Source organism: Haliotis rubra, unplaced genomic scaffold, assembly GCF_003918875.1.
Source record: "Haliotis rubra isolate DU_JTF1 unplaced genomic scaffold, ASM391887v1 Scf150, whole genome shotgun sequence".
NCBI lineage: Eukaryota > Metazoa > Mollusca > Gastropoda > Lepetellida > Haliotidae > Haliotis > Haliotis rubra.
Window position 1 is genome coordinate 66,568 of NW_025765448.1, and position 19,071 is coordinate 85,638.

Below are 19,071 nucleotides of genomic sequence, written 5' to 3' on the forward strand. Positions count from 1 at the left end.
CTGTGCTATCCGGTCATAATCGCTACTCGATAAAAAACAATTTTTCATTTCATGTCTCACAGAATATATAATTTGATATGGCATTGTTTCTTATTGTATACTTTTGCGTTAGTGAAACAAACTTTAAAGTTTATGTATGGCGTTATTACAGCAAAGGCTGAGCGAATGGAAAATAACATGGTTCAGGCACTGTGAGACTATTAAGAAGGTCTCATGCAGTGCAATAATATTCCAATTATGTACTGCCACAAAATATTTTACAGTAGATGCGCGAGCTGATAGGACTTAGGAAATTACGAGTTGGTTCGTGTAGCATATTTGACTGCGCTCCAAGAGAGACAAAGTGCTATTCTTTTGGGGCAGCGAGGGACACTTGCGAGGACAAAGGGGCAACGTATCGCCCTTTGTTCACCACTGAATCTTTCAATCCCTCGAAACATGCACCTCACAAGATTTGCCAACACCACAGACAAGGCGTAACTGATACTGGTAGCAAGAGCGAGTGCAGCTTAATAAGGCGTGTTAGCTTGCGTAATACCGCTTTCTTTGTCAGGCTCTTTGGTGATAAGAATATTGAGGTCACGTGAACGTTGATTTCAAACGTACTAAAATGTGTGAAAGTGAAATTACATGAGCCAAGTAATTCACATGATGGAAACATGATCATCTTGCTTGAGTACAGGTAACATGATGGTGTATGAACCGTTCATATACTTACCCCTGAAATCCGGTATGATACATAAATATCTAAGGTGTGTAAACATTTGCAAATTTGAAAATTTACATGTGTTTTCCCACCTAAGTAAATTCACATGTTTCCAACCCGAGTAAACTTAGAACGAAATCGGAAATTTCAGCACCCATTGAAATTCAAAGGAATGCATTGGAAATACTGTATGATCATGTATTTACCGGGGTATCTGTTTTGCAATTCATATTTGGAAATCCCTGACAATCCGGTCAGGGCATACATGAACGAGGTGCTTGTGCAAACGAAAATGTACGATGAGCGTATATGTTTCAAAGGTATAGATTCATATGAAATATATGCCCGAAGTTAGGAAATATCTGAAAACATACGTAAACCCGGTCATGGCATGTATTTCCTACTATATTTACGTTTATTTCAATGGTTTACTATCCGGTTTTTGGTGCTGTGCCTAAAACAACACACATTACAGGAACATCTCTGCCACGTCCTGCAGACTGGGTTTGGAAGTAGACATGTAATAATACATGGATACCTTAGTGGACAACGCTAGGTCAGGCACAAGAACAGTGTTATGAACTGACACACTGCACCTGTACGAAGTCTTGCACAGGCCTTTGTAAATGTTACAAAGCTGGTCTAAAGTGCACTGCTTTGTGCCACTTTGAAGGAAAGTGTTTCCAGTGACTGTTCATGAATATTGGAACTGTAGAAAGATGTATTGTACTGATATTCCTGGTCACATCTTAAACAAAGTAAGGTGGTTATTTAAAACGTTCTTTCCAGATTGTAAGAAAAGAAACTATTTCTTTGTGATTGCGGAAATTTCATGAGAAGAATATAATACATGTAAACTTCTCTTGTGATATGGTGATGGGTTAATAATACAACAGAATCGTTTACTTGCAAATACTAGTAAGTACTGAAAGGTGTCTGTATTAAATTGATCTCTGAAACTTTGCATTTGTAAAATACTAACCGGAATACTTCTTACATTATAAAGCATAATACCAACAGATCATACACAAGAGTGCACAAATATATACATTCATCTGCTGCTATTTAAAATGTCTTTTTTCACAATATCAAATATCAAATATAAAATATTAGAAATAGCCTTTTAAGCCACTGTATTCCCTAACCTGAAAGGTTGAAAAACCGGTGACTTCTTGTACCGGATGTTGCCCGGGTCGATCACCATCGGCATGATGTCAATGTGACACAGGGGAGGTAACTCTGGCTGCGCAGGGATGAAAGAGGTCAGGTTTTGTCCCATGACCTCTTCGAAGGATGGTGGAGCATTAGGTCCTGATTTGAAATCATCAGGGGTAGCAGCGCAGACACTTTTCCCAGGCTCTTGATCATCGTAGGAAACAGGGCCATTCGCTTCTTCTTCCTTCGATAGTGCTGGCGGCTTCTCAGACATTTTTGGAGTTCACTGTATTTCAGACTTATATCTGAAGCAAAAAGGAACGATGATTAGACCACTTTTAGATATAAACTCTGTCAAAAAAGAAACGCAACCCCTGTATTTTAGAGATTTTGATCTGAAGTTTTAAGACGACACAGCATTTTTATTATTTAAGACAGAAGTCTGAAATTTGGCAGAATAATAACCAAGATGGGCATGTTTAAAATTGTCATTTCAAAAGTCATCTCACAGACACCAGTTTGTCACCAGGGGGGGGCGTCTTTCTCAGTATGTCGTATGAGCACCACGAGCTGCAATCACTGCACGGCATCTCCTTGGACAAGAACGGATAAGACGCCGGATTCTTTCCTGGGGAATGGCTCTCCACTCCTCCTGCAGTGCAACGCCGAGCTGTTGCAGCGTCTGTGGCGGCGGCTGACGTTGACGTACGCGTCGACCCAGAGTATCCCACAGGTGTTCAATAGGGTTGAGGTCTGGTGATTTAGAGGGCTATGGCAAGACATTGACGTTGGAATTCTGCAGAAAGTTCATTGTTGCACGTGCAGTATGAGGCCGGGCGTTGTCTGGTTGAAAAATCTGTGTCTGTTGGTCAATAATCGGGAGAAGGTGAGGCTGTAATACGTGGTTGATGTAACGTTGGGCTGTCAGGTTCCCTTCAACGATCACCAAGTCTGATTTCTGGTTGTATGAGATGGGTCCCCAAACCATAACGCTTTCTCCGCCAAATCTGTCCCCTGTCGGACGCAGATGGGCGCAAAACGTTCATGACGTCTCCTATACACACGTTTTCTTCCGTCGTGATGTTGCAAAGAAAACAGGATTCATCAGAAAACCAGATGCGCCTCCAGTTTTGTAAAGTCCATATCCTTACGTTGTTGCACCACCTGAGTCGTCGGCGGAGATGTAGGGGCGTAGTACAGGTCCAACAACTGGTCTACAGGCACGTAAACCCGCTTCTTTCAGACGGTTCCTAATTGTTTGAGCTGACACTCTCCTCAAACCTGGTATTTGTGTGGCAGTCACGGTTGGTAGGGCATGCCGATTACGCAGGTGATGGACCCGGATGTACCGATCTTGAAGGGGGGTCGTGATTCTTGGCCTTCCACTTCTCGGGCGATCGTTGGTCAAATTGAAGTTGTTGTAGCGGCTCCAAAGTCGGGATATCGTTGTTTTGTGAACATTTAGGTGCCGTGCAACAGTTCCAAAACTTTCTCCGGCTTGAACACGACCAATGGCGATATTTCGGTCGGCAGCACTCAATCGTGGCATTTTTCACACAGCTTTTCATGCGACAAATGAATGAATATAATACGAAAGCACATGGGCTTTTATACACCCCTACATTAACTGCCATTTTCATGATTTGCATGTGGTTTTTTTGTGCGAAGTCACCATGAGGGTCATTTCATGCGTTGTGACGGAATAAGCAATAAAATACACTTATGCGTACAAATGCAGTTGTTTGGATGGTAATCTTCATTAATTACGTGTATAATTTCAATACATTCGAATAACATTTAGTTTGGAAGCAATAACTTCATTCAAACGAATTTTTCATATCTGAGGACAGGGGTTGCGTTTCTTTTTTGACAGAGTTTATATCTCCAACTTGTATTTCTTAACACAGTACAGCCATTAGCCTTAACCCTGATAAGCTACTAAGGTAAAGTGAAGCCTATCCAATACTATCGGGGTCGGTGCTCAGGCTCGCTGACTTGGCTGATACATGTCATCGTATCCCAGTTGCATAGATCGATGCTCATGCTGTTGATCACTTGATTGTCTGGTCCAGACTCGCCATATAGCTGGCATACTGGAGTGCGGCGTTAAACAACCGACCAGGTATTTGATATAGGTATAAAGTTAGATAATTTAACTTGATCTTGGATCTTTCGGCCTGATAACGTGTTGATAACATCTGTAATGTTTTGGGTTAAATCCAAGTTTGTTGATAATTTAGGAATCTGTCATGAATTCCAACAAGAACAGCTCCCTAAAAGTATGTCTAACTATTACCATCGTATGACACGTGACTGACCCACTCATACATTTGGTCAGATCACACGATGGGATATTCCATAAATCCTCTACACATAATTCATAATTCTAATAGACATCTTTTCCATTCATTTCGCAATCGTGTTTGTAACTTTCGCAATTTTAATGCAAGTCAAACGCCACCGACAATCCCCAGCATGCATATACAGTCAGTAGGGTGCCTGTGACTCGTTTTGTACACTAGAGATCTGGCGACACAGTTACACAATAGAATGGCACAAAGGGGATATCGTATTTACGTCAAACCACGCGCTAAACGTGACAACGCCTGAACGTTACGGGCTATAGGGCGTGATTATATTTTGGTTCCTCTCCAAGTTTTAAGGCACAATAAGCACCATAAGCACATACTACTTGATGTGTATAACACCTAAACCTTCAGAACGAATAACCTGACAGTATGGATAAAATACTGCCGCTGTGGCACTCACTCACTCACGCACGCACTCACACACGCAGGCACGCACTCACTCACTCACTGAATTATATAAGAACATGAAAACAGAAAATGTAAACACTGTGACATGGAAGTAAATAAAAAAGAAATAATAATAATGAAGTAATACTTAAACATACATTGAACCAGTCAAAGACTGATTCAAAGTACAATCATAATTACTTTATCTGACAGCAACATTGTTCGTACAATATCAACTCGTCAAATGCTGATTGGCACAACTGATTACTGTCACCATCATATGAAAGTTAGATATATTAGAGCAGTTTTGCATGATGTGGGGTTTTGAAGTTAATCTTGAGAAATCATGTGTTGCAGTTTTTAGAAATGGAGGGTACTTAAGAAGATCAGAAAAATGGTATTTTGCGGGAAAGGAAATACTTGCTACAACATACTTTAAATAGTTGGGAGTCATTTTCTCATCTCGTTTAATATGGTCTAAAAATTGTGAAAAATAGCTTTACAAGCACAATGTGCATATTGTCCGATTTATCGTTTGTTACGTAACTACCCAAATATTGAATATTTTTTATACAAAAATAGCTCCTATAGCCTTTTATGGCAGTGACATTTGGGGATACTGTTTCAGAGATTCAATAGAAAAGGTTCAAATAACTTTATTAAGAAACATTTATCAATCAGTAAGAAATCTTCTACTATAGCTGTTTTGGGTGATACTGGCAGATACAACCTGTGTGTTAGATACTATTGCAATTGTATCAGATACTGGTGTCGGTTAATTCGTTTACACCCTTCACGATATCCTGCAGCATGCTATCAAATGTTAAAGCAACATGATGAAAATGGTAGCCAGATTGGGTCCCCATGTACGTACACTATAATTCACAACAGGTTTCTCATATGTGTGGATAAATCAAGAGTTTGGCGACATTCCCTATTGATGTCTACATTTAAAAAGCGCTGTATTGAAATAAATGTTCCAGACTGGTATACAAGACTAAGCAAGTCACATTATCTTTCCTTCTATAAATCCATTAAAACTGTTTTTGAAGCTGAATCATATATTTTTTTCAGATATTTTACCTAAAGATTTATTAAGGCTGTTTGTTAAATTAAGATGTCAGTGTCATAATCTCAAAGTCCAGAAGTATAGGCAATGTAACAATAACATAAACGATATAACCTGCACACGTTGTTGTTTACATGAGATACAAGATTAATATCATATTACTCTCATCTGTCCATGTTATGAGTCTCTTAGAAAATTGTATGTACCTGTATTTTATATCAATACTCCCACAAGGATGAAATTCTGTAAGTTATTATCATGCAGTGACTTATCATTGATGAAATATGTTGCTATCTTTTTAAAGAGAACCCAAATATTTAAATGATCTCACTGTACAACCACACCGTATTATCGCTATTGCGATGTACTCTAGGCCATGAGGCCTTAAATTCTGTATGAAGTCTGTCTGTCTGTCATGAAAGAACACGGAGGTACCAGGTGACAACATACCAATTTCAACATACATTTCACGCCCTCGGCTGATAGATCGAGAATATAGAGAGACTAATTTAACGATTTTTAAACTTTACATACTGTCAAATTTGAACTCACGTTTTTCTGAATACCATCAATACCGACAGCCCCGTCGTTACATGCGCTATAGTCTGGAGTTAACCGTGCTACGTTTTCGAATGAATAGGCACTTTACTGTACGTCATTTCTTACATGCCCTCTATGTTCAGAATAACTGCCCAACACCACTTGTATAGGAACTCTACTGGGTGGTGTCGAGGGTACACAAGCCTGTCAGGGCTGGCGTCAGGGAAACACTGATACCACTGCTTTAAGTCAACTGCAGGAGACAGAAAAGGTGTGAAACAATGTAGTACGCAGGGTATTGCGTTCGGATCCAATTTCAAGTGATATAACAACATGGGTGACATCATCGACAAAGAGCAGCAGTAAAATGTCATGCAGTTCCTATTTGACACATATACCCCTTATACCAGGCACTATTTTGCATTTCGTCTATGTGACGATGATGTCACTTTGGTAGATGATTCTGTTGTAGGGCTGCAACGAAAATTAGATTTCCTCGAATCTCAGTTCACCCTGATCACATATCCAGGATTGTCAGCAGCAATCGTGGGTTTCTTACGTAAAGGTCTTAGACGTGCATCACGGACTTACTTCTAACAAGTTAACAGTGCTGAAATACTATTCCAAGGGCGTTAAACTCAACACCCTCACTCACTTCAGACATACGGACAACGAAATCTTAATTCCGGATAAAACGAGGGGTTAGAACATCGGTGGAGTCATAATGAATGAATCTGATAGCTGTAACCAATATTCGTAGTCACTCATAAACCAGCGGTGGCCATGACCAACAGGTCGTGATATACAGAGAATATATATGATATACATGTAAAATAGAAACACTTGACAGTCATTGATAATACTCGGTATGGATAAATAACATACTTGTAGTTGCACCATGCATTTCTCTGGATTCTGGTTTCAAATGACAGTAACCACTACATCAACTTTAAGTGGTAGTCAGTACATTAAGGCATTTCTCAGTATCGGCAAGAAATTTCTTTTAAAAGTCAAGAAGAATTGCAGTAATCTACTTTATATTGAACTCCAGCATTTGTAGTTCGATAGAACTGCAGTTCGTTATACATATTTACAGAACCCTAGTTCATTATATCTGTCAGTTCGTTATAAAGTGTTCGTTATAAACGTACTGTTCAGTATAGACTGCAGTATTAACACTGTGTGGCAGTACAAGTGTGTTAGCTCTCTTTTGTCTCATATAACTCTATATTTGTTCATTTATATGCGGTACTAAACGCTTTCGATATATCTGTCACATAGTTTTGTGGCTGTGATATTCATTGTGTAACAATGACCGAAATGCAAAACTTATACATGTGATGGTCAGCGAGGTGCTATATTTTTAATTGAACTAAATTTAAACAGGAAAATCTGGAAATTGCTACAAGGAGTTTATTCCAGAATCTCCTGCCTCAGTGTAGAATTATCCAGCACCTTTTTCAAAGGTATATACGGGGCTTTAACTCCAAACTCTCATCTCACATTGCATCCCACTTTACAAGAAGACGCATTGCGTGTGTGGTGATCATCATACCTTGTCTGGCATAGTTACAGTTGGATTACTGCAGCTGAGAGGTGAGATACAACCATCGCTGTCTGTATAGCTGTAGTCACTGCTCTTGTAGTATATTACCTTTATATCACGGAATTTTAGAATGAAACATTTACTGTTAATTACATTAATTACATCACATTTATTTGTTGTTTGTTTAAGTTCCACAAATACGGTTCTTTTACGAGTTGATTCTTGGTTAACCTTTTATCATCAACTTGAGAATAAAAACAATAGGAAACGTTAGCTTTATACAATAACCAGTCACCAGCGTCCGCCAAACAGGTTCCATTGGTCGTAAGGGAAAATAGTGCTCAGCATTACATGAATGGATCTCTTAAAATCAGCACAGTCACCATGTGTTCGCGAGAAGGGCAAGACAGTTCATCCCTACCTTTAGCACCCGCCGCTCAAACATCAATTTGCATCAAACATTACGTGTTTGTTACCTGATACCGCCAACCTGTGTACTTGTGTAGAGAATAATAGTTTGTGTCTCTCTAGGGTCTCATTGTACCACGGCTGTTTTCAGCGTTTGCTTGATTCAGATCGTCAGCCAAACCCAACACTGGTCTCGGGTCATGCTGCTCTATATATTGTCAATGTACACTGTATATGCAATGTAGCGTTAGGTTACCTGAAGATCTAATCGTGCTAAATGGATTGGAGGCGAAGGCACAGAATGTTTTTCTCAGAATTAAACGCATTCTACATCAATACCTGACATGGACTTATGACAACCGAACCAGTGTTTATTTGTTACATGGATGCAGTCGGAAAGAATCAATTAGTAAGGTTCGATGCAACTATTTTTTTCCTAAAAGATATTGTTAGGATGCTTCATGGGCTCAACCCTCTACTCAGAATTGCGGTCAGTATTTTAGCAATATCGTCTTAAGTGAAACGACTACTGCTGCAACAATAACAACTACTACTACTCCTACAACTATTACCACAACACCTACAACCACCACCACTACCACCACCACCACTGCTGCCACCAAGACTACTTCTACCACTACTACTGCTTCTACGACTACTATAGCGATTACCACTACAACTACCAACACCTCCAGTACTGCTAGCACCACTGCTACTACCACTACTGCTACCACTATTAGTATTACTACTACTACTAATACTAATACTAATACTAATACTAATACTAATACTACTACCACAGTTCAACAAGGATACCCAACTTAGCCTCCGTATACAAGCTCCAAATCGACCAGCCTCTGCTATATACATTGAATGCCGAACTCCAGGCAGGGTGACAAAAAAGTATTATCTATTCACGTATCGACATGGAATTGAGCATGTGACCTTACGCTCTCCGGATGTTCTATCAACTGGACCACGGAAATCGATAAATTGGACCTCGCCTGCAAAGTTAATGCAATGGCCACGCCATCCAGCTAGCCAACACACCAATACATCTTATGAATATTGGATGAACCTTGCATGTTGGCCCTTGGCAAACCTAATTCCTTGTTGGACAATAAACGTCTTTAGGACGTACACTGTTAAATGGATGACCTGAAAGGTTAAGCTAAAGTTTTCAGTGTTTTATTGAAAGGTTTTAAGTGAAGTGTTGATTTATTGAAGCAATTCAGTGAAGTGTTTTATTTCAGCGTTTCAGTAAAGCCTGTAGCTGAAATTGTTTCATGTGTAAAGTGTATTATTTTAGCGTTCAAGTGAAGCGTATTTATTGAGCACTCTCCCGTCAATCATAGTGTCCGTATCTTTGTGATGTATTTTTAAAGTATAGATAATCAAGAAAAATATATAAAATCAATCGATTCATTGACCCTGACTAGACACCGGATAGCATACTGTACTTTGTTTGACCGACACAGTACAACTGACAGAATTAGGACAAACTAATTATCTGTAAACTGAGCTACAAGCTTTAAGGGCAATCGGGGAGTGTTTCACAGTATGCGTGTTGTCACTATGTACACTTAACAGAATGGCATATATACAGGAACTACTCGGAATGTTTCGAGATATTCCCTGCGTGTAGCGCAATGACTGGCACTTTTCCAAGGGGATGCAGTTGATTTTATCAATCTCTGGTCGAGGTTCAACTCTTCTTGGTGTTATTGCATGGCGTGGCAGTGTCAAACCTGTGTTTGTAAACTTCATGTAGCGTTGTCCTACCATATCAAGATAACACGCAGCGATAAGAAATGAAATGTTGAAAACACCCATAACATCTCTCAGTTACGAGTTATATATCATTCGTCGTCCCTGACCTTCTTCAGCTTGCATGTTATATCACATGTCACATACACATGGCCTAATTCTAAGAGGATGACAATATCAAATAAGTTTATAAGAAACCAATGCAGGGACTGAATCCGGAATCAGTGTGATAATTGTAATATATCTGTACATTTACGCAGTTACAGTATATGATACTTGTAATATACATGTACATGTAGATTGTCACTGTAAATGATAATTGTAAGATACATGTACATGAAAGGTGTTACGATATATGATAATTGCAAGATATATGTACATGTAAGTACAACTTTTGACCTGTAAATCATTTTTATTCTTTACACGACGTTTCATCACCTGATGAAGGAGCAAGAATTAGCTCTGAAACGTCGTGTAAAGAATATATTAGAAGTTGTTATCCATTAAAGTGTCATGTATTCATATGATATATGTACATGCAAATTGTTACTGTAAATGTACATAGTTACTGTATATGTATGTGTAACTGTGTGCCTGTGAATATGTGCGTGCGCATTAACTGTAAAAAGTTTGATAATTGTAAAATGTTTTATTCTCCTTTAAATGCAAGTTGTTTATGTATATATACTGTTGTCAAACATACAGAATGGCTGATTTAAGTCGCAAAGGAGTGTCATATCTCTGAATATCTTGTGGATATTAAAGGACTGACTGACTGAGTTTAGTTTTACGCCGCTTTTAGCAATATTCCAGCAATATCACGGCGGGGGACACCAGAAATGGGCTTAACACATTGTGCCCATGTGGGGAATCGAACCCGGGTCTTCGGCGTGATGAGCCAACGCTTTAACCACTAGGCTACCCCACCGCCCCGGATATTAAAGGAATGAATAGCTTGTACCCATCACAGATCTGAACAGCTTGGGTCCATCACTGCCCATTTGGAGAATCTGGTTTCGCCTCTTGAGGTGGTTAAAAATTGGAACTGCACAACCTTTTGTCGACAAAGTTAAATTTTTTTTAAAGTATATCTAAAACAACTAACTTCATATGTATAAGACAAATATCTATGATAGTGGCAAATATAGAAAATGAGAGCATGCCTGGCTGTATATAAACTGCACATCCGTTTGAAAATTGCACGTCACAAAAGAATTACAAACTTTATCAACACGCTACCAGATCGAAAACAGTGGCCGACACTCTGCAACTTTAAGGTTCAAAACACAACAAATCCGTATATAATCATCGAATAACTTTTTTCCGCGGCAGTAAATATGAATGATCAAAAAAATATTTATTTAGCGTGTGTGTACACATTTAATTTGTTGCTTTGCATGTCCTTGTGCAATAACAAATTGGTCCATGATAATATCGCGAAACAACACATTGTCCCTACATGCAAGTCAGCAGTATGGTTTAATGCATTATTTTCATAGTTTTAACATGGGAGCAAAGTATTCCACAAGACATTAGTATGAATTAAATAATTTAGACATGGATAAAATGTTCCTGATTCGATTAAGTACACTCACTACTTCACATAAACTGCAGGGCATAAGGAAGTACACACACACACACACACACACACACACACACATGTTTGATGGTGTCTAAAAGTAAACAAACAAATAGTGAGTGAGTGTAGTTTTACGCCGCTTTTAGCAATATTCCAGCAATATTACGGTGGGGTACACCGAAAATGGGCTTCACACGTTGCACCCATGAGGGGAATCGAACCCTGGTCTTCTGCGTGACGAGCGAACGCTTTAACCACTGGGCTACCCCACCGCCCCTAAACAAACAGTAAATGCTCAGTCTATGGTGATGTATTTCATATGGACATTCGAGCTGTGATCTAGAAATTGTTTTCAAGCAAGTACCTTTTTGATGACGGTGACAGTTTTCTCGTGTTTACCGTTGTTAGCCCTGCTGTTTACTTTTGACTATCTCCTGCATCGATCCTCCACTGTGATTGCTTGTCGGGCTCATCACAAGATCCGACTTCTATAGTGATCGTTTACACACACTCTGTGACTTCACTGGATCATTCTATATGTCTTAATTTAATTATTACATTTTCAAATGTCGATCATGCCACATAGCCAATTTAACCAATATTCCCTCATTCAGTTTTCATAGAGCCAGATAGGCATGAGCACACATGACACTATGCCATGAGAGGTGGCAGGCAAGAACACTACTGTCTGACAGTCAGCATGAAACGATTTGCAGGCCACTCAAACGTTCAGCTGCTGACGTGTAAAACAACCTGCCTGGCAGTTCGTGCCTACATGTAGCAGATCACAACGATTTAGTCTCAGACTGTATGTAAACAGATGGGTACTTACAGTGCACGCGTCAGGTGGGATAGTCGGTGTTACGTGTCCAATGTCGTAAAATCCAGTAGCCGAGCTGGCTGACTGTTATAGTGTTTTAGAGAGACTTGTGAAAGACCCGTTTACGTCGTTAAGTGAGGTTTGTTTACGTCAAATACTAAATGAATACAATACGCATAGCTTCCTTGTATCGACGTTGCTTGGAGCAACGCGCGCCGTCCCGAGTCATTGAGATCGATACAGGCACTGAAGGCTTTCCGGTTCATTGGCTTTCCTTTATGTGGTGTGAAACCACACACTGCCTGTATGCCTATAACAGCTTGCAATAAAGCTTACATTTTCCAAGAAATGGATTTTAAAGATATTCTTTGTACATTACTGTGAAATGGCTTAACACTTTGAATCAAGACCAACACAGAGACTTATATGGCGATGACCTGAGATATAGCTGCTCGTTCATGCACTTATAACAAGAATTGCTTTTCTTAGTTGCATTTGTATCCGTTGTTCGTGGTTTTGAAGCCAACATCCTCCCTGAGTATGATCCTTGACCAGTTGACATCTTGGCTGTCATGTTTAAAGCGCAAACGTAGAAGATATCACAGGTTTTACCATTTGGTCGTTTCTCATCTCCAAGGGATTTCGAAAATATTACCCAAAAACAATTACAAGAGTTTCATCTGCCCTGCTATGCCAGGCTATACACTAGCATGAGTGAATGAGTATGGTTTTTCGCCGCTTTACGCAATATTCCAGCAATTTCACAGCGGGGGACACCAGAAATGGGCTTCACACATTGTACCCATGTGGGGAATCGCCGTGAATACACTGGCGATCCGTGCCGAATAGATCTAAATTTCATAATACTTTGTGATTTGAACATATATGTCAGCAATATTTCATTAATCCTGTCCTGTATATGGTGTGTGTGTGTCGGTACAAGTCAAGGCGATATAACTCTTTCCATAACCATAGCACATCTCTCCGATAGAGAGGCCCATTGTAAGAACCTGACTCGCACGCGAGTATACATCAATATCGGATATTGATTGTTTCAGGTCTCCGTGAAAAGAAGTGAATGCATTTTTTTACATTCTTGGAACCCTTCACAAGCACAAAAGAGCACAAACAAGGAAAGTGTTTAGGTTTTTGTCTAAAACGGATTCGAGGTGGTATTGTATGAATCTAAATTGGTCATTGTTTGGTCACACCTGGCAATATCCTTCATGCGTATACCATGAAACGTTTTGAAAGCTTTACTGAAGCATTGATTGTGTTTGTCTTGATCAAATAAGTTTTGAACAAGATTCATATGACGCTCTTTGAAATTTTCCGAGAAAAAACTGATGGAAGATTGTTCGACATTGGCGTTTTGACAACTTAATTACATTAGGATGTAATTATATCTCAACGTTAAGTGACGAAAATGGCTCATTGCTACGTGATAAGGTTTTCCTTTAATTTGTACACATTTGAAAAATATATTTAACTGTTTTGACACAACTGAACATGGTTCTTTACAGAGCTTGCAAAATTAAAAAACATATAGACAAATTTGTAAAGATCTCTCATCCCTGTCTTCATATAAACAGCTGACAAACCGTGATATAAGTGATGTGTACATAGACTTCAAAGCCGCGTTAAACCAGTTCACCCCACCGCGTCTTATCTAACTAACCGTAGAAAAGAGGGCAAGGAATTAGAGTGTGAGGACCTAGAAGTATCACCTGATATAAACCTGTCTGACAATGTCATTTTGTTCTCGAATGTGTTCTCGGCATGACTGTGCTGTTATCGGATTTGTTGGATGAGGAACAACGACCAGTCTTGTTAGATTATTACAAGAAGAGTTACCACATCAGGCAATTATTGTAAGTAAACTCTTAACGATCGTCAGTGTTGTTTGGTGTTAACGGCAACAGTAAACAGTGTCTGGTGGCGACAGGAGTATTGTTATGTTTAGCAACAGATTGATCTACTTTCACCAGCAGTGCGTCAATTGAACGTGTAGACACAGAGGCCCTTTAAACATGTGTCTCAATAACTCACAACGTGGTAAGACGTGACGCCTGACCCTGACCTGTGTGTTTGCGGCATGTACCCCGAGTGACTGCATGAGTGACGAGGCACCAGAGGTTGCCAACAGTACTGACCGGATCACACTAACCGCCATCGCTGTGTTCGACAACATCTGCAAATTCATGCCAAACCCATGATATGTCACGAAACATTGAGGCGCTTGTTATGATTGCTAATTTGTTCACAATAATACGTGTTATTGAACTGACGTACTGAAAAAGTACACACCTGCATTTTTCCTGGGTGTGGGGTGGGGAAGGCTCTATTTTATTGGCTTTGTATTTGGGATTGATTTGCCTTGCTTTGTTTTATTGTCTGTTTCTTGTTTGTCTGTTTAGTTGTTTTGCTTTTGTTCATCTTTAAGTTGTTATTTGTTTGATTGTTGTTTTTTTGTGAGTGTGTGTGTTATTTTGGGGGTTTTTTTCGTTTGTTATTTAATCTTTTGGGCATTTTAAATATTTAATTTAATCTTAAATATTTTTATTGTATTTGTTTTGCAGTCTTCGCCATGTCATGACCCAGACTATGTACAGAGCGTGATGGAAGATGATAACTTTGCAGTTTTGGGGACTGGCTCCATGTACCAAGTGGTGGAACTCCACATTGTTCTTGGTTCTTGACTGACATTGGGAGAGTACAGGGGTTTGTTGCCAGAAGTATACCTGCTGACCATCTCGGTGAATGAATGAATGAATGAATGAATGAATGAATGAATGAATGAATGAATGAATGAATGAATGAATGAATGTTTCTTGACTGACATTGGGAGAGTACAGGGGTTTGTTGCCAGAAAAATAGACCTGCTGACCATCTCGGTGAATGAATGAATGAATGAATGAATGAATGAATGAATGAATGAATGAATGAATGAATGAATGATTCTTGACTGACATTGGGAGAGTACAGGGGTTTGTTGCCAGAAAAATAGACCTGCTGACCATCTCGGTGAATGAATGAATGAATGATTCTTGACTGACATTGGGAGAGTACAGGGGTTTGTTGCCAGAAAAATAGACCTGCTGACCATCTCGGTGAATGAATGAATGAATGTTTCTTGACTGACATTGGGAGAGTACAGGGGTTTGTTGCCAGAAAAATAGACCTGCTGACCATCTCGGTGAATGAATGAATGAATGAATGAATGAATGAATGAATGATTCTTGACTGACATTGGGAGAGTACAGGGGTTTGTTGCCAGAAAAATAGACCTGCTGACCATCTCGGTGAATGAATGAATGAATGAATGAATGAATGAATGAATGAATGATTCTTGACTGACATTGGGAGAGTACAGGGGTTTGTTGCCAGAAAAATAGACCTGCTGACCATCTCGGTGAATGAATGAATGAATGAATGAATGAATGAATGAATGAATGAATGAATGAATGAATGTTTCTTGACTGACATTGGGAGAGTACAGGGGTTTGTTGCCAGAAAAATAGACCTGCTGACCATCTCGGTGAATGAATGAATGAGTGATTCTTGACTGACATTGGGTGAGTACAGGGGTTTGTTGCCAGAAAAATAGACCTGCTGACCATCTCGGTGAATGAATGAATGAATGAATGAATGAATGAACGAATGAATGAATGAATGAATGAATGAATGAATGAATGAATGTTTCTTGACTGACATTGGGAGAGTACAGGGGTTTGTTGCCAGAAAAATAGACCTGCTGACCATCTCGGTGAATGAATGAATGAATGATTCTTGACTGACATTGGGAGAGTACAGGGGTTTGTTGCCAGAAAAATAGACCTGCTGACCATCTCGGTGAATGAATGAATGAATGAATGAATGAATGAATGTTTCTTGAATGACATTGGGAGAGTACAGGGGTTTGTTGCCAGAGAAATAGACCTGCTGACCATCTCGGTAAATGAATGAATGAATGAATGAATGAATGAATGAATGATTCTTGACTGACATTGGGAGAGTACAGGGGTTTGTTGCCAGAAAAATAGACCTGCTGACCATCTCGTGTGAATGAATGAATGAATGAATGAATGAATGAATGAATGAATGAATGAATGAATGAATGAATGTTTCTTGAATTACATTGGGAGAGTACAGGGGTTTGTTGCCAGAAAAATAGACCTGCTGACCATCTCGGTGAATGAATGAATGAATGAATGAATGAATGAATGAATGAATGAATGAATGAATGATTCTTGACTGACATTGGGAGAGTACAGGGGTTTGTTGCCAGAAAAATAGACCTGCTGACCATCTCGGTGAATGAATGAATGAATGAATGAATGAATGAATGAATGAATGAATGAATGAATGAATGAATGAATGAATGAATGAATGAATGTTTCTTGACTGACATTGGGAGAGTACAGGGGTTTGTTGCCAGAAAAATAGACCTGCTGACCATCTCGGTGAATGAATGAATGAATGATTCTTGACTGACATTGGGTGAGTACAGGGGTTTGTTGCCAGAAAAATAGACCTGCTGACCATCTCGGTGAATGAATGAATGAATGAATGAATGAATGAATGAATGAATGAATGAATGAATGAATGAATGAATGAATGAATGTTTCTTGACTGACATTGGGAGAGTACAGGGGTTTGTTGCCAGAAAAATAGACCTGCTGACCATCTCGGTGAATGAATGAATGAATGATTCTTGACTGACATTGGGAGAGTACAGGGGTTTGTTGCCAGAAAAATAGACCTGCTGACCATCTCGGTGAATGAATGAATGAATGATTCTTGACTGACATTGGGAGAGTACAGGGGTTTGTTGCCAGAAAAATAGACCTGCTGACCATCTCGGTGAATGAATGAATGAATGAATGAATGAATGAATGAATGAATGAATGTTTCTTGAATGACATTGGGAGAGTACAGGGGTTTGTTGCCAGAGAAATAGACCTGCTGACCATCTCGGTAAATGAATGAATGAATGAATGAATGAATGAATGAATGCGACTTGGTACTGCTTCCTGTGAGAAGTACCATTCGCTGTCTAGGCTGCGGAAGCACCTTGCGCTGATGAACCATCTTTTCATGATAATTTTCATAATAACACAGAACAAATTGTTTCAGATCTTTATTGGTTTGAACAGTATTGTAACAAGTATATGTTATAAAATATAAATATAAATTTGATTAAACAAGATATCAGTTTATCTGAAAATATTCGGAATTTCAGAAATAAATAGAAATAACAATCAGCCGGAATACATCTTTAAGAAACATAATGGTTTCATTTGCATATTATTATAAAATTAAAGGGACCTGAATGCCCTTTCTACAAGGTTGTCAAATGTGGCATATATCATATTTGGAACTCCAGTGAGTTTAGATGTTGAGTCATCCGGGATTCGAACCCTCACTATCAGAGATACTTAATCGCTAGCACACAAAGACAGCGATCTAACCAACTCAGCCACCGTGGCTTCCACACAAAAACGAAAGTCTGATAACTGGTAGTTTAGATAACGTACTTTGTGCAAACCTGTGGCAAATGTAACTGTGTACGACTATGACTACACAATTCCTGTTTCAGAAAGTATTCAAATGTAGCATGTAGGAAATGTTCCGACAGCCATATCCTGAGTTTTTAATTGATATCACACAATAAGTATATAACTTTGTTACACTGTAACCGATATTCATCACTATTACATGCACGAAAAGTACAAACATAGGATCTCCCTGTCACACTGGATTCTCACTGGATTATTTACAGACCGCCGCCATATAGCTTGAATATTGCTGGGTGCGGTGGTAAACAACCAACCAACCAACCACAGCTTAAATACAACCTTATGGGAACTTATATTATGAGGATCCATGTGGGGAACCCAATTCATTTTCGAAACGACGAGCCAGGGTTATCCTGCTGTACCTCCCACTGCGTACATTAAAACATACTGTAAGTTACTTTAAACTGTACATACTTTTAAGTACCCATAAACCAGAAAAGGTGTGGGGTCAATATACAGATCATATGACTAAAATAAACATCTTGAGTCTTGCATCGAAATGTAACATATGATATTAAAAATATAGCTTACATTGAATAAATGAGACACAATCAACAAACAAGCAAACAAACAGAACACAGAAAATATACTGAACCACAAATAAAAAAGTGGCCTTTCAAAACCAATTGTAAAATTTTGTTCTTACACGGTGGTGTATCTATAATGATTGTACCGTTTTGTTAACATGTTTTCCAATCCAAATTGACAGTTATAACCAACATCAGTGTGTTTTCTGATGAAAAAGCATATCGACCAAACACACCGAAAAAGGCAGACAGGGTAGAAGGTTCCGTATGACATTCGTGAAAATGAAAATGCACGTGCATGTCGTGACAACCCTACCAATGAAAGCGAGTCCGAAACTCGGCTGAAATCATTTTTGTTTTGACACAATCACCATGCCACGACTTACGAAGGATCAGAGGAACGAAGTCTTGGGGCGATTGCAAGTTGTCCCGACTGCACCGAGGGTAGCCAATCATTTTAATGTTCATGTTAGGGCAATCTACCGACCGCAGGAACGGTATCAGGTCACTAACAGCATCCAAGACCATCCACGCAGTGGGCGACCTTCAGTAACATCACAACGTCAAGACCGACAGATTGTGCGCCACCATCTGCAGAATCGCTTCATCAGAGCGACGG

The 19,071-nt window shown here is 39.3% G+C and overlaps 1 protein-coding gene across 1 annotated transcript in view; it reads right to left on the reverse strand.

Annotated features, from left to right (window-relative positions):
* LOC124270252 overlaps nucleotides 1-12,503 on the reverse strand; it is a 34,336-nt gene extending 21,833 nt beyond the window's left edge. The window contains exons 1-2 of the mRNA XM_046705288.1: nucleotides 12,359-12,503; nucleotides 1,852-2,166 (exon numbers count right to left, since the gene is read on the reverse strand). Coding sequence (XP_046561244.1) covers nucleotides 1,852-2,135 — 284 coding nt within the window. The 5' untranslated portion in view covers nucleotides 2,136-2,166; nucleotides 12,359-12,503. The remainder of the gene's footprint in view (nucleotides 1-1,851; nucleotides 2,167-12,358) is intronic.
* Between the last annotated feature and the right edge of the window lie 6,568 nt (nucleotides 12,504-19,071).